Genomic DNA, 15146 nt, shown 5'->3' with positions numbered 1-15146 from the left:
ATTGTTATTAGTGGAATACTGTGTAGGAGGGATACTGACTGGAGGGTGATTGGAGATTTAAATGAGACTATGGAGTGGGTATGTGGGAAACTGGGAGTGAAATTTCTACATCCTAATGGGTGGGTAGGAGATAGCGATCTGCGCTCAGATGGCCTTCATTTAAACTGCAGTGGTACATATAAGTTAGGAAATTTGTTTGGAAGGGTAATAGGGAGGTACATTCAGGGAAACGGGATGGCCTAGGGAGCGGTGATAAGGGAACAGGGAACTGGAAATCAAGTAGGGATGACATTAACAACTGTAGAAGTATTGTAAAGAAAGGAATAGAATTAAGTAATTTAATAGATATATATTTACCAGATATTGTAATAGGAGTTGAATCATGGCTGAGAAATGATATACTGGATGCAGAAATTTTCTCACGGCACTGGAGTGTGTATCGTAGAGATAGGATAGGAATGGTGGGAGGGGGAGTGTTCATTCTGGTGAAAGAAGAATTTGTAAGCTACGAAAAAGTTAAAGATGAGACGCATGAAATTCTAGGTGTAAGGCTCATTTCTAAAGATAATAGGCAACTTGATATATTTGGAGTGTACAGATCGGGAAAGGGTAGCACTGACGCGGATTCGGAATTATTTGATAGGATAGTCAGCTATGTGGCAAACGACATGGAAAGAAATGTGATTGTAGCGGGAGATCTGAATTTGCCAGATGTAAATTGGGAAGGAAATGCGAACGACAGGAAGCATGACCAACAAATGGCAAAGAAGTTAATATGGGAAGGACAGCTGATTCAGAAAGTGATGGAACCAACCAGAGGGAAAAATATCCTGGATGTGGTGCTGATAAAACCAGATGAGCTCTATAGGGAAACTGAAGTAATAGATGGTATTAGTGATCATGAAGCTGTTTTTGTGGTAGTTAAAAATAAATGTGATAGAAAGGAAGGTCTTAAAAGTAGGACTGTTAGGCAGTACCATATGGCTGATAAAGCAGGCATGAGGCAGTTTCTAAAAAGTAACTATGATCGGTGGAAAACGGTAAATAAAAATGTAAACAGACTCTGGGATGGGTTTAAAGAAATTGTTGAGGAATGCGAAAACAGGTTTGTACCTTTAAGGGTGGTAAGGAATGGTAAAGACCCACCTTATTATAATAGAGAAATAAAGAGACTAAGAAGGAGGTGCAGACTGGAAAGAAATAGAGTTAGAAATGGCTGTGGAAGTAAGGAGAAATTGAAGGAACTTACTAGAAAATTGAATCTAGCAAAGAAGGCAGCTAAGGATAACATGATGGCAAGCATAATTGGCAGTCATACAAATTTTAGTGAAAAATGGAAGGGTATGTATAGGTATTTTAAGGCAGAAACAGGTTCTAAGAAGGACATTCCAGGAATAATTAATGAACAAGGGGAGTGTGTATGTGAAGATCTTCAAAAGGCAGAAGTATTCAGTCAGCAGTTTGTAAAGATTGTTGGTTTCAAGAATAATGTCGAGATAGAGGAGGAGACTAAGGCCAAAGAAGTAATAAAATTTACTTATGATAACAATGACATTTACAATAAGATACAAAAGTTGAAAACTAGAAAAGCGGCTGGAATTGATCAGATTTCTGGGGATATACTAAAGACAATGGGTTGGGATATAGTACCATATCTAAAGTACTTATTTGATTATTGTTTGGTCGGAGGAGCTATACCAGATGAATGGAGAGTTGCTATAGTAGCCCCTGTGTATAAAGGAAAGGGTGATAGACATAAAGCTGAAAATTACAGGCCAGTAAGTTTGACATGCATTGTATGTAAGCTTTGGGAAGGCATTCTTTCTGATTATATTAGACATGTTTGTGAAATTAATAACTGGTTCGATAGAAGGCAATTCGGTTTTAGGAAAGATTATTCCACTGAAGCTCAACTTGTAGGATTCCAGCAAGATATAGCAGATATCTTGGATTCTGGAGGTCAAATGGACTGTATCGCGATTGACCTGTCTAAAGCATTTGATAGGGTGGATCATGGGAGACTACTGGCAAAAATGAGTGCAATTGGACTAGACAAAAGAGTGACTGAATGGGTTGCTATATTTCTAGAAAATAGATCTCAGAGAGTTAGAGTAGGTGAAGTTTTGTCTGACCCTGTAATAGTTGAGAGGGGAGTTCCTCAGGGCAGTGTTATCGGACCTTTATGTTTTCTTATATATATAAATGATATGAGTAAAGGAGTGGAATCGGAGGTAAGGCCTTTTGCGGATGATGTTATTCTCTATAGAGTGATAAATAAGTTACAAGATTGTGAGCAACTGCAACGTGACCTCGAAAATGTTGTAAGATGGACAGCAGGCAATGGTATGTTGATAAACGGGGTTAAAAGTCAGGTTGTGAGTTTCACAAATAGGAAAAGTCCTCTCAGTTTTAATTACTGCGTTGATGGGGTGAACGTTCCTTTTGGGGATCATTGTAAGTATGTAGGTTTTAATATAAGGAAAGATCTTCATTGGGGTAATCACATAAATGGGATTCTAAATAAAGAGTACCGATCTCTGCCATGGTTATGAGGGTGTTTAGGGGTTGTAGTAAGGATGTAAAGGAGAGGGCATATAAGTCTCTGGTAAGACCCCAACTAGAGTATGATTCCAGTGTATGGGACCCTCACCAGGATTACCTGATTCAAGAACTGGAAAAAATCCAAAGAAAAGCAGCTCGATTTGTTCTGAGTGATTTCCGACAAAAAAGTAGCGTTACAAAAATGTTGCAATGTTTGGGTTGGGAAGAATTGAGAGAAAGAAGAAGAGCTGCTCGACTAAGTGGTATGTTGCAAGTGACTTATCTCATGTTTTAATCCGTATTGAAAACTGTTGATATACAATATTAAAGTTTTATTATGAATCCACCTGTTCAATACATTATAATGTTGTTACATTTAAAATAACTTTATTAGTTAAAAAGTTATATAACCTCGGACAACACCAAACCGACAAACAGCAATTGGAGGGACATTCAACCAGATAAACCAAGCAGCAGCTTTCAGTACAAACGTTGATTTACGTCCCTTTCAATCATCCTTATCAAATCCATTAGTTCAACGAACGGTCATTGACATCTATAAGAACATTCTTTTCAACAGCATTCGCCGAGGTCACATGACAACAAGCATTTAAATTTCTTGAAGACCAACATTTATCCTGTTATAAGTTCAATCATCAAATTGACGATAAATTTGAATCTTTATAGACTCTTATCCACAAGGGATAAATAACTTTTTTACCAGATCTTATTGCTAAGAAAATCCTCAAATTTAGCTCCTAAGATTGATCTTCACGTTTTTTCTAGGATTTTGGACATGATATATATATTATTTATTTTATATTTTAGTACTCTATCTTCCACAATTTTAATGTATTTTCCTATTAAGCACATGTAATTAAGCCATGTATACAAAGATTTTATATTTTATGATTTTCTAATAGAATAAGTTTTAAGTTTGTCAAAAATGTTCTAATAGTTCTTATGTCTTCATTTACGTAAATAACAATTATTTGAGATTCAGATTTGGCTGATGATGCTCTATAAGGGAGCGAAACATGTCCCATATATAACTTTTTAACTAATGAAGTTATTTTAAATGTAACAACATTATAATGTATTGAACAGGTGGATTCATAATAAAACTTTAATATTGTATATAAGTGGTATGTTCCGAGCTGTCAGCGGAGAGATGGCGTGGAATGACATTAGTAGACGAATAAGTTTGAATGGCGTTTATAAAAGTAGGAAAGATCACAATATGAAGATAAAGTTGGAATTCAAGAGGACAAACTGGGGCAAATATTCGTTTATAGGAAGGGGAGTTAGTGTTTGAAATAACTTACCAAGGGAGATGTTCAATAAATTTCCAATTTCTTTGAAATCATTTCGGAAAAGGCTAGGAAAGCAACAGATAGGGAATCTGCCACCTGGGCGACTGCCCTAAATGCAGATCAGTATGGATTGATTGATTGATTGATTGATTGATTGATTGATTGATTGATTGATTGATTGATTGATTGATTGATTGATTTGATTATTTGTGCTGAGGTTGGCAAGTTTTTTATGTTGGATATACAGTTACGCTTTGTGTAACTGCAGATGGAAGAAAACTGCCTCCATATGTCATATTTAAATGGAAAACAATTCAGAGTTTTAATTTAAAACTGCATGTACATTTAAAAAAATAGTATTTCACAGAGTAATTAAAATTGAAAATTTCTCCGTGTCACGATAGAATGCGTCTTCCGGAATGTGCAGGGGTAGCTTTCTGCACTTTCGTTCACTTCGGTGTGTCGACAGTGTGTTTCATAGTTGCTAAGTTAGAATGAAGTCGTAATTCCTTTGTATTTAGCATTTGAAGGAACGCCACAATATCACATATCAGGCAATGTGCAGAGAAGCAGAATCCATGAACACTGGCGATGCCGACAGCTGGCGAAAATGTGTGGCTCATAATTATAATCAATTCGTATGCACCGAACAATACTGTCAATGCCAATGAAACTGCATTTATTTATGCCAAGCCAAAACGGACATTTCTAAAGGAGATGGGGGTCACTGTACTGTGTTGCAATGCAGTAGGAAGTGAAAGACTTCCTCCCCTCGTCATAGAAAAGCTAGATAAGCCACGATGTTTGAAGGGTGTCGGATACTTTCCATGCAAGTACAAGGCATCTAAAAATGCAAACAGTACAGTAATTCAAAAAATAAAGTACTTGCACAGGAGAGCCAGCATAATTTGTCCTCGTCTTTGAATCGTGTTTCTTTTTTTCTTTCGTTGCGTGAGGTTATGTTTACCACTGAGTTATCAAAGTGCATTATTTGAATACTGTAAATACACCTTGTTAGATACATTATGGAATTTTTTTTAAATATTTGAAAGGATTAAACTTTGTTAGTTGCATGCAGTAACGGGTCTTGAATATTTTTTGATGCAGCAAGGGTTGGCATTTCTGAAGCACGAGTTGGCAGTTAATTCGAAAGCAAGAATGTCCACGGAATACTGTAACAAAAATAGCAATAACCGGACCTGTATTTCGGGTCTAATATGCAAGGCAAAAATTATTTTTGTTTTTCTGACCAAAAGAAATCGGGGAGGGTCTTATATGTAATGGGGTTTTATACGCAAGTAAATTTGGTATATACATTATACTATTTTACTAAGGCTAAATGGGTTCTCAAAGAATTTCCTGTATTTAAGACTGTAGCTGTATAACACTAATTACATACCCTGTGATCAGTGAAAGATAATTGCGTTTTTGTCTTTGTACAGGTATATGCTTGGGGTGACAATGACCATGGCCAGCAGGGAAATGGCTCTACTATAGTGAATCGTAAACCAGCTCAAGTGAATGGTCTTGAAGACGTTCATGTAAATCGTGTGGCTTGTGGTTCGTCACATTCAGTAGCGTGGACTACGTTCGACATGCAAGTGCCGAATCAGCACGAGCCTGTGTTATTTGTGTCTTCCAATGATCCTCTGGGTGCATCGACTCTGGGTTTACATGATGGCAGTATAGAGGACAAGACTCAAAACCAACAGCCTAGTCCAGGAGCTAGTAGGATACCTCCAGTGTCTTTGTCACGCATCATCCTGGCTCTAGACTCCAATGTGGCCAAGCAGCATGCCTTGCAGCATGTCCTCAATGCACTACAGGTGTTGCATGCTCGAGATGCTGTTGTGGCTGCACTTTCTAGTCATTCCAGTATTATTGGATTTCCTAAATCTGGCAAGTATATATCAATGATTTTCTTCACCACTCACATAAAATCTCTCAAGCAAACCTTTATCAAACAGGGACAGGAGAAACAGAGAGTGCAGAGCTGCTCACTGAAGAACCATAAGATTGATACATATATTGTCATTCCAGTTGCTGGTTACTTTAAGGAAGAGCTAATTTACCACTTGAGAAATTGTGACAGGTGTGCAATGCAGTTAGACAATCTGCTAATGTTTTTCTACTAAATGTACTGCTGTTATTTGTCAGTTATACAGTACATTAGGTTTTTATATGTATTTCCTATAGGTGTTTCATGACCAGAAAAGTGTAACACTCCACTTTGTGTATCTAATCTATAATAGTAAAATCTAGTGATTTTTTTTGTGTGTGTGCATCTTCTTTCTCACATATTCTATGTAAGTTATGAAAATTACTAGAACAAAACAAATACCAAATCAGCATTTAAATATAGTAGAGCTTGAAGTTTATACGAAATGAATTTAGTTTAATTTTGAATTTGGATATTTTTTAAACATAGAATTCTAAACTGGATTCCAGAACATACTGTAATAGGAAGAGTACTTTTTGCTTCATACAGGAATCTTAAAAATATCTGGGATTTTATACTGATAGAACTTTTGTCCAATATTTTTGTACTCTTCTTTTCTTTCCTTCATGGTACTAATAATTTATGTATATATTCTTAGGAAGCTCTGTGGAAGTACGTACTCCTGACACACCTCCTGAAGGCATGCCTAGTCGAGCGTCCCCAAGCATACATTATGAGGAGGCTGTTGAAATTGCTCAAGGTGGAGGTGAAGCCCCAGCCTCTGTAGCTGAAGTTGTTAGCTTTGTAAGTGTCCAGTTCTTCTCTTGAGTAATACTAAAGCTTAAGATTTTTGAGTACTGAAGATATCCAGATCATATTGTTAATTAGGTGATGTTATTTAATTTGAAGGGGCTGCCTAACCGAGGCAGTAAAGTCAACCTTAGCTCACCCAAAGGGCCATGTGTCCCATTCCTCATTACGAACTCAAAAAATTTAGGAAGGAGACATCCTCTTCTGGAGAGGCGTATGGTCCTAGGGTTAGGTTAGCCTTCTCCAGAAATTAATACCACCCTTCCTTCTTGGAGGAAAGAGTGGTCAGGTATAGAGTTAACTATAGTTCCACTTATCCGAATGTAAAAGGGCTGTTTTACAGATATCTTATCATAACCTAGATTTAATTTGAAAATGGATTTGATATATACATTCATTGTACTGTACTCTTAATGCATGTTAATTGTGGATATTAAGGGTGAACTCTCAAAGGTTCAATTTTTGTTGTAAACGTAATGGTGAAGATTGTAGTAACTGATGCAATCACTGAAAAGAGTAGAGTTTGCCTCTAATACTGTAAATTTGTGTTAGAATACAACAGTGTGCATGGAAACAATGAAACAAGAGTTTAGGATATAACAGGTGAACTCGACATACTGCTGCGCTAGATCACGCAATCTCCGCTGTTCTCCACTCGCTCACTCTTCATGTTTCGTGTGCACTGACAGTTCATAGTAATACGATAATAGTACAGCATTATTCTCTATTTCAAACGATATTACATAGTGACATTGAGTGCTGAAGAAAACTATGAATGCACGGCTTCTGGATATACACAGAAGAGAGCAAAGAACATTGAAACATGGAAGAAGACAATTTGTAAGCACAAGCAAAACCTCAGAGAAGCATATACAGGTCGTATCTCAGGAAAGGATGTTCCTGCACGTACTATTGGTCAATCTTGTAAGTGCGGATGCTTCAGCAAGATTGGACAAGATAACATCCAGGTACTGTTCAATCTTTGTGGGCCACGGGTGGTTATGATATGCAAAATGCGTACCTGTCGAATCTTGTAAGCAGTCATGGCGTAAAACACTGTGTTATTAAAGGAAGGCCCAGTAGAACATTTAGATGAATCCAATATACAGTTAAGTGTGATGCTACTGTCTATACAGTGTGTTGTAAAAGCATTTTTTAGTATCCATGGCATTTCAGAGAAAAAGAGGACACTGTTAGATTTGCAAGGTAATACTGGTAAAGTCAGCAAAGACCAGCACGAGCAGTGTCAAGGTAAGCAAATAAGCTATGATAGGAAAAAGACAGTTACAGACCACATTCAGAGTTTGACTACTGTATCGAGTCACTACAGCCACGCAAAGAGTCCCCACAGAAGATACCTTAATAATAAGAAGAAAATTGCCCACAAATGTGCATTACATATTAGAGTATTCCAATAAGGAAACTGTTCTTTTACTGCATTCACTAAAATGGTATCGATCACATCGTTTATTACATAACACGCACACGCACTGCACAGATGGGTCATGAAAACCAGGTTGTACGCACAGTTTATGATGGAAACCATGTATGGCCAGTCTGTTCAGAGCACTCCTCAGTGCGTTGTTCGGCCCAGTCCAGCTTCAATTAATCATTGCGTCCGTCCTGTAGAATTTCAAGTCAATTTCCGCTCGTTTTCTTAGTCTAATATGAAGTAGTTCCTGTTCTTGTCGTGTGGAGGGTATTGTAATCTCATTCTTATGTCTTCCATAAGGAAGGTTTCTCTGGCTAGCTCTTGATGGTGACATTTTGGAAATACCTAGCCTTGACATTCTCAATAACTCTAAGGTCAGACATCGTTAGATGTTCCCAAATTAGCTCCAAACCGTATGTCAGGGCGGGTAGAACCTTTGCATAGAACAGCGTCATGGCTGTATTTAGAGACAGTTTAGAGGGTTCCTTCATATCATACATATTTCTGATGGCTGCCAATGACCTTTCTCTTACATGAATTCTAAAAGAAGTAGAAGAGGGCTGGAGCATAATCCCCAAGTATTTGAATGAATTCACAACTTCCAGGGCTGTTTCACTGCTTGTTATCCTGTCTTTTGCTGCTATTCTCCCTCCTTTCCGGAAAATCATTTGGACTGTTTGCAGCTGGGTTGAATATTAATTCTCTTTACAATTGGTATTTATACTGCTTTTCACGAGAGTTTAATCCTGATGTAAACAAATAGGCGGAGCACCTTGCCTATGCACGTGGACATGGACGTAGTTGATTGGAGAAGCAACCATCGCACTGACTCGACGGTATGTGAGCTCGAAGAAAAGTAGTACGTCGCATCAATTTTATTTAGTACGTAATCAAATTAAAATATGGTTATATATAGTTATATATACCGGTATGTATATATATGTTTTTGTTTTAATAAAATAGTGAATAAATAATGAGAAATGAAGGCACAATGCGTGGTGCAATACAGGAAGTCTTATCGTAGTGCGGGACAGTCCCAAGCTGTACAGCGTGCAGATAAGGTGTGTCAGTATTCATAGTGAGAGAAATGGAGCAAGAGGTAGGACCATTGCGTGTTGTGAAGTACAAAAGAGGAAAACCGCTCAGAAGTCACCATAGGCAGTTAATCGTGAATGTGTTCAGTAAACTAAGTGAACATAATCCAGGTTTAGTCGTTTATTCAGACGTTCAGATCGTCGCACTGTTGTCGTATGTGATGTGCAGCCCTGTACGTCCGAACACGTGACGTTGACGGGATGGAGGTCGGTACTACACGCTTAACGAATCATAACTCTTTCTTTGTCGGAGGCGAGGACATGCCATGTTTACATCAGGATTAAACTCTCGTGAAAAGACATATAGAGTGGATCAAAGAAAGTTACTTATGTAGCGCCGAATCGACAGGGCAATGGAGTGCCCTGTGTTATCGATGAAACAGTGAAGTAATTGATTATCAGTTCAACATATGGCACTAAAATGCTTCTTTGTATTACAAGGAAGTCTCTTATTGCTGTGTTTACATTATCTTTCAGTGAATAACCGCTGTATTTGAAGATAGCTGAACAGCTGTTGTTGCGATTTTTCGGTCAGTGAAGATGAGCGTGCGCGAAGCTATAACCGAGCTGGAAGTTGTGGATATCGTAGTAGATTGTGATTGTGATGAAGACACCTTATCTTTGCTTAGTAAAGTTAGTGATAATGATACAAGTGATGAAGAAGACGTAAATATTGGACTGTAAATGTTTCCATGCACCGTAACAATAAACAGAAAGTAGAAGAGTGAAAGTGGAAATCTGTGTGTCCATTACAAGATATTCCTACAAAAGTGCAGTTTACGGGAATTCCTGGGGTAAGTCATATTTTTCAAACACATTGAACTTTCTAGATCAATTCTAGATCAATTTCTCACTGATGACTTTTGGCAGAGCGTGTGTGATGAGAGAAAATCAGATATGCGTTACTAGGGGAGTTTACTTTCTTATTTCGTGTAATGTAGCAAATTTCATTGAAATAGTTATTTGTACTGTGTTAGCCTTTGGAGAACAAAGCAACTGCTGCCCGACTCATGACCTGAAGATGACAGAAGGGCATCTGCAGTTTTGGTTCTTTGTTAGGTGCTACTACTCGCAGCAGCTCCCTGATTGCCTTCACGACGCATGGTTAACGCTGTTCCAAGATTCCTTGTATTCCTTGTATTTCTAAACTATTGTCTGTGCCAACAATTGGACCCAGATTGCCTTAACGAGATGGTAGATTTCTAGACCAGAACCGCAGTGGGGGGTTCTGTTTAATTCTGTGTATTTATGTACCGGTTTCACATTATTTGAGTAAATAGTTACGGAGATATCAATATCTAAATACAGGCATGTATGGACCTCATTTGCATCAGAATTTAAATGGTAAATTGAAAGTTCAGAGCACGTGTTTATATAGTAAACAGAGAGGTTAAGACAGGATGTGCTGTTATGTACGTTGGGAATGAAATAGTAGCCAAGCATGGCTCATTCCAAATTGTGAACTGTGTGAAACGTTATGTTCTGTCATTGGGCAATAACATACAGGAGTTAGTAATCTTCAGTGATAACTGCACAGGGCAGAATAAAAACATATGTTTCTTGGATATCTTAACTGTCTGCACAACACTGTCATGACAACAGAATTTATACTTGGGGTAACTATGTGTTTCATTGTTGTTCTTTGGACTAGTTACATAGTGAAAAACAAAATAATGTACCTCTAGTAACTTCATATTCCATGACTTAACCTGTAGAAATTCATAACCTATGCAATAGATGGCAGTAGAGATCAAAGAACAACAAGGTGCATAACTCTGAAAAGTGGTGGCAAAAGGGGCTCTGGTTAAGATGCAGCAGGTCGTTATGCTACTTAGGTTCCAGAATGGGTAAAAAAAAAAAAAAAAAGTAAATAAATGCAATGTAAAGTTTAATCTTATACCAGTTGTATAGTATCATTTGAAGTAATTCCACATACTGTATATCAGTTGACTATATTTGTAAGTCGTACAGGAGATATAAGTAGAATTTTGTAAACAATATAAATTTATTAAGGATGAGCTGTGTGTTTAATAGACAAAATTGTTAGCGTAAATTGTATAATATTGTATTATAGGAAAATTTTCTTCTCTTGTTAATTTAATATTTAGTGCTTGACAATAATGTATTTTAGTGTACCATTTGCCACCGAGGTAGACACCTCATTTGCAAATAAAGAGATTTTGATTTGAAAATAAAAAATTCTCATAGCCCATCAACTGCTGTCAGCCAAGAAACTACGAGAATTCCTGGGGGCCAACACCAGTGTGTTAATCAAATGGTTGTGCAACCACACTCATAGAGTTTATTTTCTCCTCCTCTTTTTGTCCTGTATTTATCATGTATAGAATTTAAGTGGATGTTTAACATTTCTGTTGTTAAAATATACCTTGTTTCCTGATTTATTTAGGGAACTCGACTAGCAGGTGATTCAATGCAGAGCTCCCATACATCTCCAGAGAGTGATCAGAGTCCTATGGCTGCCTTCCCATCCTTGTCAACATCAGTAAGTCTCTCCTCTCGGGCTTCCAAGATGTCTGCCAGTGCGATGAGTGTGATTGCTGCCACCATGACATCTAATGCTCAAGTAGTGGGTCAGACAGAAGAAACCGACCCTATGCACTCCAATTTGGATGACTTCACAAGTCTCCTTGGCCCGGATGATGCACGAGTCTTAGTGGACCTTCTGAAACTGGCAGTTGCAGGGCGAGCTGGTGATACAGCCAAAGATACTGTCTCTAATGTGCTTATTGGTAAGGGTTACTTTCTTCTAAGCAGCCTTTGAATTAAGCACGTCTGATCTCAAGTACAGAGTGGTAGACGAAATGATCCCCATTTTGTTGTTGTTGGATAATTCAAAACAACAGGTCAGCGTTGTTGATACAATTCTGGTATAGAAGAAGCCACACAGGTAACAAAGGAGTGGGTACAAGAAAACTGGCTCACAGGTTCTGTGAGAGAGAAAGGGCAAGACACGTAGATTCTTGAGTGAAGGTCGGCTGCATGTATTTAAGTCTTGATGTGTAAACAGGCAGCCACAACATGTAATGGAAAGCTTAATTACAACCTGGCTAAAAAGTTGTTAGCCATTTACGAGGTGTTTACAACAGACAAAGAGTATAGAAGGAGCTGCAATATAAATTTTATGTTTCACGTTATCAATGCACACATTGATTGTAGACACATTATCAGAATATTTTAAGAAGAGATGTTTTTAATGCATACCTGCCAACTTTCCTGATTTAGGCGGGAGACTCCCGATTTTCGACAATTTTTCCCGCCACCCGATTATTCTATTGTTTCTCCCGATTTTAGCTTTTTTTTCTTTCCTTTTTGTGAACTTTAAAAATTTGTTTTCAAATCTCAGCATTTCAGCTTTGTACGCAAGTGGCCGGAATTCCTTCGCTCACTGCCGCTTTCAAATGGAATATCGGCGTTTATTAGCACGAGAAATGCGCCCGAATGTGCGATGTTTATCGAAACCTGTATATCGCGACGCGTATATCGATTGTCAATCTCTCGTCCTCGCGTACTATGTTCGTGTTCGTTCACATCAGTCTAGTCTATTCTAGGGATTAGTCACTAGGTTTGGGGTCTTTTTAAATAATTTAGTGACAGAATTCTAAGGATGGTGACTAGTGACTTTCCTAGAGATTTTAGGAGGCAGTCAGAGACAATTCTGGCGAATTTTAATGTTTTACTTGATAAAAATAACATAGCCAACAGGCGTGGCCGTGTTGAAACACTGGATCCCATGAGATTTTCGAAGTTAAGCAACATTAGGCGTGGTCAAGATTTGGATTGGTTGCCACGCGCTGTTGGTGGGGGGTGGGGTAAAGGAATGGAGGAGCGGAAAGGAACTAGCCACCCTACCATACTTAAACTCCGGCTCAGGCATACCTCTGTGGAGGTTCGGACCTGCCTTCGGGCAGAATACACCCTTACCTTACTAAAATAACATAGTGCTGTGCATAATCGCGCGAGGAGTTATCAGAGGTCGATCACCTCACTCACATACTTCCTGTGAGGGAATAGAGGTGTGTAATTTTGAACCTTGTAGCCTCGTATAGCAACAGTCGTGTTTTGAGACAATAGGTGTTAGTGTACCAGTAGTACTCCTGTATTGCGCAAGACATGTAGAATAAGCAGTTTTGACCAATTGTATCTCCTGATTCCTCCTGATTTTTCCTGATTTTCATATCCAAATCTCCTGATTTTCGGTTTTGTAAAGTTGGCAGGTATGTTAATGTAATTTTAAAGATTTTATTTAGATGACAATTCTTGTACTTCAATTTATAACCTATTTCATAATATATAGTTAATATGGTTTTGCATCAAGTCTGCAGATGATTTGGCAAAATTTTTGGTCGCTGATGAAGAGAATGAATGCGGTTCTCGAGACATGTAAGAGAGTTTGCTTAATATGGATTAAATAGCTTGTTATTAGTATTGCCAAGGCGGGCATATAACATTACCAATGATTTTTCATAGTTGCTATTAGATATATCAATACGTACCGAAATAAACCATAAGGGTCAAAATAATAAATTTTTAACAACTGCTGTGTGCCACGTTATTTAAGCATTTCTTCTTCTTCTCTTCTTCTTCTTCTTTTATGACCACATAGGATCACTTTAGTCAGTCCGTCGTTCAGGTCTCTTTGAAGGGATTGTTCGGGCTTTGCGGTCCTCCCAGTACTTCTTCAGACGCTCCGATCTTCGTGCCCTTTCCTCAGTTGAAAATGTGCGTGTTGTTGGTTTGTTTTGTGTAAGGGTAAAGCGGAGGTTTGTATTCTTGAGTTTTGTATTCAATTTTATCTTATTTTTGGTGTCTTCTGTTGTAAGGCCTATTTCCTTCAGATCCTCTCTTACTTCTCTAATCCATTTACATCCTGTTGTGGTATTTTTTGAGACGAGATTGTGTTGTACTAGTTGTTTCAGAAGTCTCGAGTCCTGCATCCTCATGATATGTCCAAAGAATCCCAGTCTCCTCTTACGCATAGTATCTGTAATGGGTTCTAGCTCTTTGTACACGACTTTGTTAGGTATTAACCGCCACTGTCCATCTTTCTGATATTTTTTGTTGATACAGGTTCTTCCAATCCTCCTTTCAATTTTCTGAAGTCTGTCAGTCTTTGATTGTTTATGAAGTACACACATATCACAATAAATATTGAATTACTGAAAATTTATTTAATACAGCACATGCTCAGTGTGATCTCTGTTTTAATTGTTAACTTCAGTTGAAGGAACACCAATTTGGCTGATTACTGTACAACATATGTCTTTCGGCCTAATTTCACTGCAGGCTTGAACAGTAAGTTCCATTACATCTTGTGTCCATTTCAGATAACTTTTTCCCGTGGAAACCTCCATAGAAAAATTGCATGGGTTGATATCAGGGCTATTTTGGGACCAAGAATGTCCAGTATTGAAGTGATTAGGAAATGAAAGTGAACTGGCTCAGTGTGTATAAAATCCAACACATCTACTTTATACGGCCTTGCTCCATCTTGCATGAACCACTGCTTATTGAAAGGTAAAGCTATGGTAACAGTTACTGTGGTGCATTTTAAGTAGAACATGCTGTTCACAGTCTCATCAAAGGAAACGTGTCCAATTAGTCCAGGACTGGAGATAGCAGCCTATTCCATAACCGTTGGAACATGATTAATCTTTTAATAAAGCACTTGTGGATTCTCAGTTGCCCAGAAGTGCACATTTTGTTTGTTTACCATACCACTGTCCAAATGAAATTGCACCTTGTCAAAAATTCAAACATTGTTCTGTATTGATTCGTTACCCTCAGCCAAATGAGCAAGCACCACTCTCTGCTATTGTGTTCATTTTTTAGTTTATGCACCACAGTTATACGGACGCATATGGAGATCATTTTTAAGAATCCATTGAACAGGGCATCTAGGGATCTCTTGTTATACTGCTACTTTCCCAAGCTCCTCTGCATAGTGACTCTAACAGCTCCGTTATTGTCATGAATATGCATGGGCTGTTGTTGAGGAT

The 15146-nt window shown here is 38.1% G+C and overlaps 1 protein-coding gene across 1 annotated transcript in view; it reads left to right on the top strand.

Moving 5' to 3' along the window:
* Positions 1-15146, top strand: part of HERC2 (E3 ubiquitin-protein ligase HERC2) — a 509505-nt gene that overhangs the window by 410807 nt on the left and 83552 nt on the right. The window contains exons 54-56 of the mRNA XM_068226746.1: positions 5297-5753; positions 6452-6597; positions 11537-11879. Of these exons, the coding sequence (XP_068082847.1) occupies positions 5297-5753; positions 6452-6597; positions 11537-11879 (946 nt within the window). The remainder of the gene's footprint in view (positions 1-5296; positions 5754-6451; positions 6598-11536; positions 11880-15146) is intronic.

The sequence above is a fragment of the Anabrus simplex genome, chromosome 3 (genome assembly GCF_040414725.1).
Source record: "Anabrus simplex isolate iqAnaSimp1 chromosome 3, ASM4041472v1, whole genome shotgun sequence".
In the NCBI taxonomy this organism is placed as follows: domain Eukaryota; kingdom Metazoa; phylum Arthropoda; class Insecta; order Orthoptera; family Tettigoniidae; genus Anabrus; species Anabrus simplex.
Note: the sequence above shows the minus strand (reverse complement) of the source record. Positions and strands in the feature narration are given on the sequence as shown.